General features: G+C 38.4%; 1 protein-coding gene across 2 annotated transcripts in view; it reads left to right on the forward strand.

Annotated features, from left to right (window-relative positions):
- Positions 1-386: 386 nt before the first annotated feature.
- LOC126198576 (putative inorganic phosphate cotransporter) overlaps positions 387-15,269 on the forward strand; it is a 92,748-nt gene continuing 77,865 nt past the window's right edge. The window contains exons 1-2 of one of the 2 annotated variants that reach the window (XM_049935012.1): positions 387-492; positions 8,495-8,676. In XM_049935012.1, the coding sequence (XP_049790969.1) occupies positions 459-492; positions 8,495-8,676 (216 nt within the window). In that variant the 5' untranslated portion in view covers positions 387-458. Of the gene's footprint in view, positions 493-7,930; positions 8,055-8,494; positions 8,677-15,269 lie in introns of those variants that run through there. The other variant, XM_049935013.1, reaches the window with a different exon arrangement.

A 15,269-nucleotide genomic window follows, 5' to 3' on the forward strand; every position in this document is an offset into this window, starting at 1 on the left:
TTAATAGCTACATATGTTGGTTGCCTTAGTAGTATTGCAGATGTAAAAAATCAGCAGTCTTGGAAAAGCTCACAAACTCAGGGGGGGATAATAGTAATAATAATGTTTTCATAGTTGACTATAGTATGGATAATTTATAGAAGACTTAAGTTTATGCTGTGTAAATGTGACTAACAGTTATTTCTATATGAATACTGAAACCATAGAAATCTGATATGAGAGCCAAATGTCCTATCAGTTAATGGCAATATTATGCCAGATAAATGATACACAAGTAATACTCCTCTTCAGCTGATAACTACGTTTTCTTTGAGGTCTCTGCATGTTGTACATTAATCTAACAAGCAACTACAAAACTACTTCTTCTTAAGATAAGATAAGCAGAGGAATAAAAACAAAGTGAACCATAGAGTGAACCTTCAGAGTGTGATTACCATTTAATCATCAAAACCGGCAACATGACTTCAAGTAACACTGCTCGCAAGGAATCCAGTATGTAATTTTAATATAATAATAATTTTTAGTTATAAAGCTGTGTCATGAAGCTCTTGTCTTCCTAACTACATTCAGTACCTCCTCATCAATTACCTGATCTACCCACATACTTTTGAGCATTATTCTGTAACAACTCATTTCAAAAGTTTCTGTTCCCTTTTGTCTGTTCTGTTGGTTGTCCTTGTTTTGTACCCATAAAGATTATATTTCATACAAATATTTTCTAATTCTTAAATTTATACTCAATTTTAATATATTTCTCTTCTCCAGACAAGCTTTTCTTACTGTTGCCAGTCTGAAACTTTATACCCTCTTTACTTTGGATGTAATCAGTTAGTGCTCTGTCCAAACAGCAAAATTCATCTACTACTCTTAGTGTTTGTTTACCAATCAAATTTGCTACGCATCACCTGATTTAATTTTACTGCACAACATTACCCTTGTTTTACTTTTATTTGTGTTCATCTTATAACCTTTTTTTTCGAGACACTATCCATTTGCATTCAACTGATTGTCCTAGTCTTTTGCAGTCTCTGACAGCATAACAAGTCACTGTCAAACTTCAAAGTTTTTATCTCTTCTTCAGGAACTGTAACTAATTTTTCAGAGTTCTCAATAGTTTATTTTGCTTGTTGCATGTACTTCTACAGATTAAATAACATGGATAGCCTCCAATTTTGTCCATCACATTTATCTATTACTGCTGCTCTTTCATGTTGTAGCATTACTGACCTGGTTTTTATCTCACAAGTCTAATAGAATTTTTTCATTAACCATCCACCTGTGTTTATTGGATTTGGTGAACAGTTGTTAAATAATGTACACAATGCTGACAGCATTATTTTTTGACCTTTACATGTTTATCAGACTGAGTTCCATTTTGATAATCAGCTTTACAAGAGTTAGTAGTCTCAATATTTTAACACAGGTGATTAAGCTACAACGCTTATCAGAATTTTCAAAAAGTTTGTAAGTGATAATAATTAACATGGATGACCACTAACTGGCTGGGCTAAAAAACAGTAATTTTAGGTTCCACACAATATACATCAGGGACAGTCAACCTATTTTACCTACTGTTCACTTTTGTGTCTCTGTCAGTAGTAAAATTTTCTTACCACCCACCAGTTTCACAGCAATGGTGAGTTATTAAGTAGGGGAGTAACTTTATAAAATTTATAAAACAGAGTTATATCAAGTTAAAATGTATAATAATAATTACCTATCAAATACTTCATGCTAAAATCTTATGAAAACGTAATGAAAATTTTTACAACTCCTGTGAACTGAGGGGACATTTGATTTCAACAGGATGGAGCAACGGCTCACACTGCAAAGGCATTGATAGCTGTTTTGAGAGAACACTTCCGAGAGTGCCTCATTTCAATAAGGGGTGATTTGTAGTGGCCAGGTGCTCCCCTGATTTGTCCCCTTGTGATTCTTTCTCTTTTTTTTAAGTCCTGCATTTATCATTTATGTCAACTGTCTAAAGACCTTATAAGACCTGAAGGCTAACATCTGGACAGAAATTGCCAACATACCAGCTGCCGTGCTGGTAAGGGGCATGAAAAATGCCACAAATCAGCTTATTCAGTGTATGGGCAATGGGGGGATTGGGAGGGGGGGGGGGGGGGTAGTGTCACCTACCTGTTATGATTTTCAAAACTGCATAAAACAAAACTTTAGATGAGTATCTACATTATTTAAAAAAAAAATTAAAAATCTGATTCAGAAAATGTGTTTTATTATGTTTTGAAATCAGGAAGCTATGTTGCTGCATCCTCTACAAAGCTTTCGAAAAAAAGTCAAACATTTGTTGAAAAGTGAGAATGAGGACTTTTAAATAAGTTAGATCAATTCTGAAACAAATCATTTTTAAGATCATTGACTTGTGATGTGCACATCATTTCCAAGTGTTATAAGTTACAAAATGTAACAATTAAATGTTCTAATATCAACCAATTGTTGTCAGCTATTGGTATGCCTCAATGTCTCTTGATTCTTATAACTGCAGATGGCCTCTATACAAGTTTCAAATAGCATTTTTCTCTTTGTATTTTATCCCTTAGAACTTTAGAATTAAAAAGAGTGTTTTCTAGTTAACATAATCAAAAGCTTTTCTTACAAATCTACAGATGCTATAAATGTGCATTTACCTTTCTTCAGCCTCTTTTCTAAGGTAAAGCATAGGGTCAATGTCAATTTGTGTCTTCCTACACATCACAGGAACCCAAACTGATTTACATCTATGTGCACATTCTGTCAACCTGTTCAGTATCAATTGTACAAATGGTTCAAATGGCTCTGAGCACTATGGGACTTAACTTCTGATGTCATCAGTCCCCTAGAACTTAGAACTACTTAAACCTAACAAACCTAAGGACATCACACATATCCATGCCTGAGGCAGGATTCGAACCTGCGACGGTAGCGGTCGTGCGGCTCCAGACTGTAGCGTCTAGAACCGCTCGGCCACTCCAGCTGGCTCAATTGTACAATTTGTGCTGTATGATATAACTGGACCAATAAAAAATGATCAATCAACCACTGTGAAATGTGTGGCAGAGGTTGCTTACTGTGGTACCACGTGTTAGGGTTATAGCCCATTCCAGCTGGGCAGGAATGCATGAAGGATGCCTGCATAAATGTCTTGCTGCTTGCTGTAATTAGTCTGATCTTTATCACAGTCCTTATGGGAGTGATATTGAGGGCAATGAAGAATATCCCAAGATTTTTCACATATGTTCAATGTCTCCTGTTAGAATTATTCAGTATGGGTTGCGTACACTTGAGCAATATTGTAAGATAGAACACACGAGAGTTGTGAGCAGCCTCCTTTGTAGACTTACTGTATTTTTCCACTATCCTGCCAAAGAACCAAAGTCTGTGAGGTGGTTACCTATGACTTACCCTATGTGATCATTCCATTTCATACCACCATAGATTTTGGAGGTATGAATTAAAAAACTCCTTCAGTCACAGGTTTTCATCTTTTATTAAGGACACGATGTGAATTACACCTGATGATGGACCCACAGGGTCCGAAATGCATTGTGTCCTTAATAAAACACGACTGAAGGCGTTTTTTAATTCATACCTCCAGTGTATAGAATACAGTCATATTTGAAGCTGTCAGATATGGATAAAATTAAATTGAATTTGTCCAGCCACTACAGATTGTTGCATTCCACATATTTTTGTTAGTCAGATGATTCCAGTTGTGGTTTGATGCCATTGCCGTAGGATACTACTTTCCTGAATTTTGTGCATTGCACAATTTTACATTCCTGAACACCTTTGCACTACTTTGAAGTCCTATCAAGATCTGACTGGATATTTGTCCAGCCTTCTTCAGGCTGCACTTCATTACTGATAACTGCATCATCTGCAAAAGGTCTGAGATTACTATTAATATTGTCGGTGAGGTCATTAATCATGAATGTTTCTTGATATCCCATATAAGAATACCTTTGCTAATAATTGTTGCTGTGGATCTGAGTCAGTGCTTTTCAGAATATAAGAAATACTGCAGCCACCTGCTTTCCTTGATCCACAGCTTACAGAATGGCATGTGATGAAAGGGCAAGTCGAGTTTCACATGGTTGATGTTTTCAGAATGCATGCTGATTGCCAGGTATTTTGTTGGAGATAAACTATTTATCTTTGAACTCAAAATATGTTCAAGAATTGTACAACAGAAAATGTCAATGTGACAAACAACAGATTTGTAAATCAATTCCACTACTTTTCTTTTAGATGGGCATGACTTGTGGTTTCTTCCAATCAATGTGCACAGCATTTGTTCAATGGTTCTACACATGTTATGGCCAAGATGGCAGTTAACTCAGCTTCAAATTCTGTATAGAAAGTAATAGGGATTCCATTGGGCCCTGGAGCCTTGTTTAATTTTAGCGATATTGGCTATTTCTCAATGCCACAGAAGTAATATCTGTATCGCTCATCTTTGCAGTGGTGCAAGAAGTAAATTGGAGCAGTACATCTGTAACTTCCTTTGCATAGGACCTTTTGAAAATGGAATCTTTTGTTCTTTTTTTTATTTATTTCTTTATTTATTTATCTCTTGTTCCGGTGATCCATGTTGTGACAGTATCACAGGATATGGAACGTGTCAATTTTACAAGCTTTTGGCCAGAATTTATGGTAATACATAAAACAAAACAAAAAAAGTAAACAGTAACTTAGGTCCCACTACAAAAAAAATACATTTTAGAAATAGATAGAGATTACGAAACAAAAAACAGTAAACAGTAACTTAGGTCCCACTACAAAAATACATTTTAGAGAGAGATAAAGATTACAAAATAATAAGTGTTACAGAGAAATAAATATTGCAAAATATATGTTTACAATAAAAATATTCGGTATTACAAATACAAATTTGCGCATACATTTGCAACTTACAACACTGTAGTTCAGGAACTCTTCTAATGTATAAAATGATCCTTGCAATAGGAACTGCCTTAAGGTTTTTTTAAACAGGAGATCATCATCTACCAAACAATTCTTGAAGGGAGGGCATTAAAAATCTTACAGCCACTGAAATGGACTCCTTTCTGCACCATACTTAGATTTGGCTGTTCATAGTGGATATCATGTTTCCTTCTAGTATTGTGACTGTGATATGCACTATTCAGCTTAAAGATGGATTTTTCTTTTCTTATGAAGCACATCAATGAGAATATATATTGCGCAGTGGATGTAAGTATTTCAAGCTTCTTAAAAAGATTCCTGCATGTGGCTCTAGGATGGACTCCACACATGATCCTTATGGCTCTTTTTTGTACACACAGTACTTTTTTAGCCAGTGGCTGATTTCCCCAAAATATAATTCCAAATGCCACAATTGCATGAAAGTAACCATAATACGCTGACTTCATGGTTTCCATATTTCTATAAGAAGAAACAATGCGCAATGCATATGTTGTTGAACTTAGTCTTTTGCACAGATCCATGATGTGGTTGTACCAATTCAGTTTGCTATCAATATGCAAGCCTAGGTATTTTGAGGAATCTACCCTGGTTATTGTCTGCTCACCTACCTTTACAAATAATGCCTCATCTTTGGATGTTTTGTGGAACTGAATGTAGTTTGTTTTACAGTAATTTAAAATAAGACCATTAATGTTTAACCAGTTCACCGTTTCATTTAAAACCTTATTTGCCGTTACCTCAAGCTTATCTTCCGAATTATCAATAAGTAGTGTAGTGTCATCTGCGAAAATGGTGAATCTACAATATTCCGTAGAGAGAGGAAGATCATTTATAAATATAATAAAAAGTAAGGGGCCCAGAACTGAGCCCTGCGGCACTCCACATGTAATGGTACCCCATTCTGAAGATATTGGGACACCATCTTGACTATCTACTACAACTTTTTGCTTTCTGTTTGACAGATATGAGTCGAGCCATTTCCCTGCTGCACCACTTATACCGAGGTGTGCAGCTTTTTGTAAAAGAATTTGGTGATTTACACAGTCAAATGCTTTTGTTAGGTCACAAAATATGCCAATCACTTTCAGTTTTTTGTTGATAGATTTCAAGAGTTTGCCAGTAAATGCAAATATTGCATCTTCTGTTGACAAACCTTTCTGAAATCCAAACTGACTTTTGCTGAAGCTATTGTGTTCACTGAGATGCTTAACTATCCTGGCATGCATTAGTTTCTCTAAAACTTTTGAAAAGCTTGTCAGTAGTGATATTGGCCTATAGTTAGCAGTATCCGTCTTATCCCCTTTCTTATACAGCGGTTTTACAACTGCATACTTAAGCCTCTCAGGAACTATTCCTTGCTTAAGTGACGCATCAAAAATGTGGCAAAGGACTTTACTTACATGGCTGGAGCAGTATTTTAATAATTTGTTAGAAATGTTGTCAATTCCAGCAGAGTTTTTACTTTTCAGGGATTTAATAACTCTTTCAATTTCTTGAACAGTGACTGTTTTTACCTTCATGTGTTGCACTAAACCAGGTACTCTAGCTTTCAAAAGATTGATGGCTTGCTTCATGGGCCCTTGTAAACCTATTTTTTCTGTTACTGTTAAAAAATTGTAGTTGAATATGTCTGCAACTGTTTTTGGATCGCTAACAAGATTACCCTCACTTTTGATTTGGATATTTTCACTACAAACTGCATTTTTCCCCGTTTCCTTCTTTACAAATTTCCAGATAGTTTTTACTTTATTGCTCGAGTTGTCAATTTCTGCCTTCAAGCACATGTTCTTTGCTGCCTGAATTGTCTTATTCAGCACTTTATTGTAGATTTTATAGTGTGTGATCCTACTGTTATCATTTGAACTCCTGGCTGCAGCATATAGTTCTCTTCTTGTTTTACAAGAGATTTTGATGCCTTTAGTAATCCAAGGCTTGTTTCCTGATTTGAACAGGTTTTCTCTCACTGATTTTTTAGGAAATGCTTCTTCAAAAAGTCTTATAACTTCATTGATAAATATATTAAATTTTGAATTAACATCAACTGTAGCATATACAGGAGACCAGTCCACAAGCCGTAATTGCTGATTAAAGGTTTCAGTGGTGTGTCTGTTTATAATCCTAAATGTTTTCCAAATGAAATTTTCTTTTCTTTGTACATTCATTTGGTTTAGAGTGAGGAATTGCCCTTCATGATCAGAGAGCCCATTTATAATATTTTTCATGGTTAAATTATTGCAAATATCCTTATCTACAAATACATTATCTATTAAAGTGCTAGAGCTGGCAGTTACTCTAGTTGGAGTGTCCACCACTGCTACTAAATTGTAACAGTACATTAAATGTTCAAAATCTGTCTTGTTTCTATTTTCTGTTAAAAGGTCCACATTGAAGTCACCCATAACAATAATAGATTTAGTTTTCCTACATAAGTGCATGGACACTAACTTTGGTGCCAATAACAGCCTTTAAATATGACCAGAATTACTTGGGTTTTTTTAGAGATCTTTCAATAAGATTCTGCTGTAATCACCATGGAAAGCTTCACACATTGCCTTCTTCTCAGCGAAATGTGTTTCTTTCATCATCTTTCTATCTATAGCCCAAGGCTTTGTTTTACACCTTTTATGAGGCTGCCTATGTTTCTTTAGAAGTTTTTTTTTTTTTTTTTTTTTTTTTTTTTTTTTTTTTACAGTGAATGTATACCGTACACTGAGGTTTTAAAAGTGATGGGATACCTCCTAGTATCATGTCAGACCTCCTTTTTCCCGGCAGTGCGGCAGCTCTATGTGGCATTGACTCAATAAGTCGTTGGAAGTACCTTGCAGAAATACTGAGTCATGCTGCCTCTATAGCCATCTATAATTGTGAAAGTGTTGCCAATGCAGTATTTTGTGCATGAGCAGACCTCTCGATTATATCCTGTAAATGTTCATTGGGATTCATGTTGGGTGATCTGGGTGACCAAATCATTTGCTCTATTTGTCCAGAATGTTCTTGAAAGCAGTGGTGAACAATTTTGCTCCGGCGACAAGGTGCACTGTTAGCCATAAAAATTCCATCATCATTTGGGAACATGAAGTCCATGAATGGCTGCAGATCATTTCCAGGTAACTGATATAAAATCATGAGAGTTCTTTTGACAGTAATGTTTATTTTTACTTACTGTCCAAATAGGTCCTAGTTGTCTCAAATGAAACTTTGTAATAGCTTAAAATAGTGTTGACCACTTCCTTAATGTGATTTCAAAGATGATCTCTTTTTTATTGTAAATGATGTTTTAACATATCTATTTGAGGATGCCTTGTAGATTGGTCTAGAGATACAATTTGTACTGTTTTACCACTATGACTGAGCTCAACCTTACACATAAGGATGGCAGTAACAGTTAAATATAATACTTTCTCGTGTATGAACAATAAATTCATTTCTTATTGTCTTCTTTGAGCTTTACAAGAGAAGAGCTTAAGTTCTAGTAGATTGTACATCATTTTCTTTTGGTTTATGGATTTCTTGAATGGGCTAAAAAAAAGTATAAAAAATTTTACAGCACTTATTCCTTTGCGAGCTGCTGTTGCAATTCTTGGATTTCTGGGGATAGCTTTCCAGTATGTATTGAAAGTGACACTGTCTGTTGCTATTGGTGGCATGGTGAAACAGACTGCCCAGGAGGATGCTACTGATAACACATGTGGTCCTGCAGGTGCAAACACCACGTCTGGTGTATCTCAGGTATGTTGTTCCCAGATTGCATTGCATTGTAAAGAGAAGCATCTCTCTTTATGTTTCAGAGAGAAGTTTTGTATTCTAGTGCAAAGATCTTTGTTACTCTATTGGAAGATGTAAGAGGGCTGTTCAAAAAGTATCCAACCTTATATTTTATTGTTGAAACTAACAAAAGTATCAGGGCATGTGCAGTCTCTATGTTTGTAGGCATATGTAGTGTGCATTCCTTTTCTTTTTTTTCCATAACTATGGACATAACCAGTCACTGGCTAGCTGCTGACAAGTGAACAGGTATAAGTGGTAGTCATCAGATTTTGTGTTGTGGGTAAAATAACAGAAAAAGTGGAACAATGTTACTGCACCAAATTTTGTTTCAAGCTCAGTAATTCTCAAGTTGAAACAATCTTCAAGATTCGAGAAGTGTTTGGGGACAAAGCAATCGGTACCTCACAGATAAAGAAGTGGGACAATTGCTTCAAAGATGGCCACTCATCAATAAAGAGTGAAGCATGTTCAGATAGGCCCCCAGCACCGGCAAATGAGGTTGTCATTGATCACTAAGGGCCCTAGTGATGCAGGACAGACAGATCATGATCAGAGAACTTGCAGATGAGGTCAAAATTAGAATTGGATCTATTAATTCCATTTTTATGGAACAGTTGGACCGCAGGAGGGTCTCAACAAAATTTGTGCCGAAGTTGCTAACAACTGAACAGAAGTAACTTCAGTCAGAGATCGCACAAGAGATGCCGGATTCTGTGAACAGCATCCCCAACTTCCATAACACAGTGATCACTGGTGATAAGTCCAGAGTTTATGGGTGTGAACCAGAAACAAATTTCCAGTCATCACAATGGAAGCATTCATCATCCCAAGACACAGAAAAATGAGGTATGTCGTCAGCAATGTGAAAGTCATGCTTACTGTCTTTTTTTGACTCCAATGACATGATCCATCATGAGTATCCCCCACAAGGTACTAGAATCAACAAGGAGTACTACCAAGATGTTCTGCACCACCTTTGTGAAGCAATTAGCCACAAACAGCCAGAACTTCTGGGCAGCAGAGAGTTGGCAGCTTCACCATGATACTGCACCCACTCATCCTTCTCAGTTAAGTCAGAGATTTTTAGTCAAACACAATATGTCTATGATTTGTCAGCCTCCCTGTTCCCCTGACCTAGCACCGAGCAACTTCTGGCTTTTCCCTAAACTGAAAATGACTCGGAAAGGGACCAGATTCCAGAACAGGGAAGATCTTACACAGAATTTGACAGAGCAGCTGCACACTGTACAAAAAGAGGCTTTCCAGAGATGCTTACAGCAGTGGTAGCAGCACTGGGAGTGATGTGTAGAATGAAGTGGGCTACTTTAAAGGTGACTAGTGTCAAACAGTTGTGTCTGAATAAAGATTGATTTTATGAATAAAAGTCAGATACTTTTTGAACAGCCCTCATAATACAATAAATTAGGAAAATCTCATGTTAGTCACTTCTAAAGCTTATGAGGGTTTTGCGCATCTAAGCATTGAGAATTCTTCATAGGAGCACAGTAAGTAGTAACAATCACTGTAAATATTTCTCCATTCTGAAAGGTTGTAAATAGCTTTCGTAGACTGTCAGCACGTAGTGACATAAATATTTACCAAGCAATAGTGTTTAAACAAAAGATACCTGATATAGCTGAGATAGTACCACCTTTTTACAGTAGCAACTATTCTGCAGTTATATTACAGGGTGAATATGCCCCAGGACAATCAGGAAATCTGGGAACAGCCCAAGAATTTCTTCATCCAGGGAAAATGTGGTAAAACTCTGGAATTTTTTAAGAATTGCGGCAATTTTTTATTGTTTTAGATTTCAGGTAATTTTTTGTAATTTTGACCGATAGGAACTGACACGCTAAGAATTTTGCTTCAGTGTATTACTAAAGAATAGTACCGCAGCAACAGAACATAAATGAGAGAATAACACCTAAATAAAACTTTAGTTACAAGGAAAATGTGCCATTTACAACATCAAAACACATTGCACACACAAGCATCTATCAATAGCAAATGTGTCAAAGGTCATAGGATAAAGACTCTGCAGCATTTTGTAACAGGAAACTGTTCCGATGAATGTGATGGCATAACTGTTTACATTTCTAACAGGTTATGGAAAAATACTGTGAATGTTGATTTGAGAAGCGTTATTTTATGTTACTTGTAAGAATGTGTGATGAATGTCTGAAATCATGGAGCACTTGAATATCATTCAAAATATAACACTTTAAGGAGCAGCCACTCCAAAAAGTTTTGGGCCCAGGAGACCAGCCATTTATGTCATTATTTAAGATTTTTCTGGTGATTTTGTGTTTGACTTACCTTACAGTGTAACACACACTAAAAAATGACCAAGGTTCAAGGTTAGTTTTTTGTATTTGTTTTAGTTCTTTCGTAGGTTACAAGTTATGCAGTAATGATGGCAAAAAATATAATTATCATTCAGAAAAAAGTGCAAGGTGAGTTCTTGAGTAGTTTTACAGGTAACTGGATGTTTTGTGGAAAAGTCAAAGTGTTCAACAGAACATTTATTAAGCCGGATAACCCACAAAATGTTTGGTGCTCAGCAGTGAAATTTATAATCGTGCTTGTCAGAAATATTCAGTTACTGCAATTTAAGCTGTAATCCTATGATCCTACCTTGGAAAAAAGCAAAAAAGATATTTATGACCAATTTATATGAGAAAGCTTAGGTTTATGATGTAACTACACTCCAGGAAATGGAAAAAAGAACACATTGACACCGGTGTGTCAGACCCACCATACTTGCTCCGGACACTGCGAGAGGGCTGTACAAGCAATGATCACACGCACGGCACAGCGGACACACCAGGAACCACGGTGTTGGCCGTCGAATGGCGCTAGCCGCGCAGCATTTGTGCACCGCCGCCGTCAGTGTCAGCCAGTTTGCCGTAGCATACGGAGCTCCATCGCAGTCTTTAACACTGGTAGCATGCCGCGACAGCGTGGACGTGAACCGTATGTGCAGTTGACGGACTTTGAGCGAGGGCGTATAGTGGGCATGCGGGAGGCCGGGTGGACGTACCACCGAATTGCTCAACACGTGGGGCGTGAGGTCTCCACAGTACATCGATGTTGTCACCAGTGGTCGGCGGAAGGTGCACGTGCCCGTCGACCTGGGACCGGACCGCAGCGATGCACGGATGCACGCCAAGACCGTAGGATCCTACGCAGTGCTGTAGGGGACCGCACCGCCACTTCCCAGCAAATTAGGGACACTGTTGCTCCTGGGGTATCGGCGAGGACCATTCGCAACCGTCTCCATGAAGCTGGGCTACGGTCCCGCACACCGTTAGGCCGTCTTCCGCTCACGCCCCAACATCATGCAGCCCGCCTCCAGTGGTGTCGCGACAGGCGTGAATGGAGGGACGAATGGAGACGTGTCGTCTTCAGCGATGAGAGTCGCTTCTGCCTTGGTGCCAATGATGGTCGTATGCGTGTTTGGCGCCGTGCAGGTGAGCGCCACAATCAGGACTGCATACGACCGAGGCACACAGGGCCAACACCCGGCATCATGGTGTGGGGAGCGATCTCCTACACTGGCCGTACACCACTGGTGATCGTCGAGGGGACACTGAATAGTGCACGGTACATCCAAACCGTCATCGAACCCATCGTTCTACCATTCCTATACCGGCAAGGGAACTTGCTGTTCCAACAGGACAATGCACGTCCGCATGTATCCCGTGCCACCCAACGTGCTCTAGAAGGTGTAAGTCAACTACCCTGGCCAGCAAGATCTCTGGATCTGTCCCCCATTGAGCATGTTTGGGACTGGATGAAGCGTCGTCTCACACGGTCTGCACGTCCAGCACGAACGCTGGTCCAACTGAGGCGCCAGGTGGAAATGGCATGGCAAGCCGTTCCATAGGACTACATCCAGCATCTCTAAGATCGTCTCCATGGGAGAATAGCAGCCTGCATTGCTGCGAAAGGAGGATATACACTGTACTAGTGCCGACATTGTGCACGCTCTGTTGCCTGTGTCTATGTGCCTGTGGTTCTGTCAGTGTGATCATGTGATGTATCTGACCCCAGGAATGTGTCAATAAAGTTTCCCCTTCCTGGGACAATGAATTCACGGTGTTCTTATTTCAATTTCCAGGTGTGTATATTAAATGTATATTAATTTAAACCATTAACTTTTTCTAATTATGTGCTTACTTACTTTACTTTCAGTGTCTTGGCAAGAACATCTAAACTCTCTTCTTTCAAAACTCTGCAGCTTTAATGGCCTTGTCATTGCACAAAAATAGATCTTACACTGTGCAAACAAATTTGATACGCGGGCACATGAGCAAATCTTCAGTTGTCCGTGTTTCTCCACATTCACGCTGGTCTCTTCAGAGTAGCCCATTTCACTGTGCTTACTTTGCATTTTGCGCCTCCTGTTCTTAATGTATTCAGTGCTCTCCATGTACTACACTTTAGTTGCTGCCCTTGTGTGATTTCCTCTTTGGACACAGGTTTGTAGAAGATGAGTGCAAGGATTAAAGTTGGGCTTCTAGGGGTAGTGTCCATTGGACAAAGCTCTTCTTTGACTTCAGATGAGTTGGAAGTGTTTGGTGGTTATACATTAAGTGCCATGGATTGGTCTGTTGCTTTTTCTTGTCTATTTCACTAGCTACTTTGTGTCTGCTCTGCTTAACAGTGATGTTGCCATTGGTTGATTACATCATGTCCTATGCTCTGAATATATGCCATCATTGGCTGGTTATATCACATGAGTTATGACTGGGTAACATGTGTTAATATGGGATACAGAAACATTTCCTGGCAGTAGTTTTGTCTGTAAATAACCTTGCCTCATTCCATATACTTGAAGGACTGCTTCATGAAGAGATATGTTCAACATGATAACAAGTGAGTTAGCCATTTACATTTTTCAATTTTTCAGAAAGCAGTGTCTGATAAATACAGCCAGATAGTCTCCATTATTAAGAAGTATGCCAGCAATATTGATTAAACTTATACATATGTCACAAAACTCATATGGGAAATGCATATTTCAGTAATCTACTTTAGGAGAATGAAACAATATTGCTTATAATCATGAAGATTCCTAGTCTTATATCAATGAAATATTTACATATCTTGTAGACAGTATTGCACTTAACATAAGAAAGACTAACTAAAAACTGTTTAGCCACTGCTGAAAACAGGTTTGCTAAAAATTGTGTAGCCACTGCTAAAAACAGTAAATATATATCTCCATTATCTTTGTTTCACAAAAAATTATAGCTGCTTTACAGCATAGTATATTATCTTATAAGACCTATGTGTGCTTAAGACAACCAGTGGTAGCCTGTTTACAGGTTTACAGTGATACAGGTTGATGTCACACACTTGAAGGTGGTCCCCTAGGATGTGAATTGCATCATGCTTTGAAGTAAAAATCACAGGTAGTGACTGAAAGCAGTTTTGTTTCTTTAATGTAGAGGGAGACCAAGAGATGAATACACTGAGCAGATTCAGAAGGGTGTAGGTTGCACTAAGTACTGGGAGATGAAGCAGCTTGCACAGGATAGAGTAGCATGGAGAGCTGCATCAAACCAGTTTCAGGACTGAAGACGACAACAACAACAACAACAACAACAACAACTGTCGTAAAGGAGTTGTAATGCATTGTTGTTTGGAAGACCCTGCTGGCCTGTTCAGCCACCTAATCAGAAACTGTTTTCTTCCTCATGCACAATGACCCCTTTCCACATTGTATATGAGAGTTGTGTTTTAAATGCTTCAGTTGAGCGTAAGTGACTGCAAATGGGTGCATCTAGAGTGTAGTTTCATATTTATGCTGTACAGTGATGAAATAATGGAGAGAGTGAAACTTGGTGCACGCAGCCTGCTCCTCTTAAACAGCACCAAACAGTGGGTGAGATTTGAGTCTTAGATGGATCAGTTGGATGTAAGCAACTGTAGTAGGTGTGTGTTTATAGTGTGGTTTCATGTTTGGGCTGTATGATGATGGAGTAAGGTAGAGGGTGAAACCTGGTGCCAATACATAGCCTACTCCTCTTGAATAGCAAATGGGTCCTTGGCTCAAGGGTCCATATCCAGTTGATGGATCCCCATCAACCAGTGGTGGCTGCTGTGTAAGAGCACAAAAGTGTGTGAACACCCTAACTTTCCACACCTTGCAGATTTATTGGTTATTTTTCTTTGAATGCTGTTAAGTGTAACATAGATGCTGTAATCTGAAAGATATGGCACTTAAATCTATCACGCTACTGCTCCTCTAGACCCATAGAACTTGGCATCTTGGCATCAGGGTTGTGAGCACACCTTCATTTGTACACTTTTTAAGGAGCTTCTGCGCATGCGCAACTTACGTGACATAATTGCCTTAAGGGCCAAATACATACAGATTCAATAAACAATGTGCTTGGTTCACAATGTGGACAGCTAGCCCTTGCCACTCAACTAGAAGTTTATGTCATCTCCACCAGGTGGTACACACTGTGGCAGACTTTTATCTCCGTTCATTCGGCATAAATCCTGCTAGATGATAGCACATGTCTCAGATATGGTAATTC

This window comes from Schistocerca nitens, chromosome 8 (assembly GCF_023898315.1).
Source record: "Schistocerca nitens isolate TAMUIC-IGC-003100 chromosome 8, iqSchNite1.1, whole genome shotgun sequence".
NCBI classification, from domain to species: Eukaryota; Metazoa; Arthropoda; class Insecta; order Orthoptera; family Acrididae; genus Schistocerca; species Schistocerca nitens.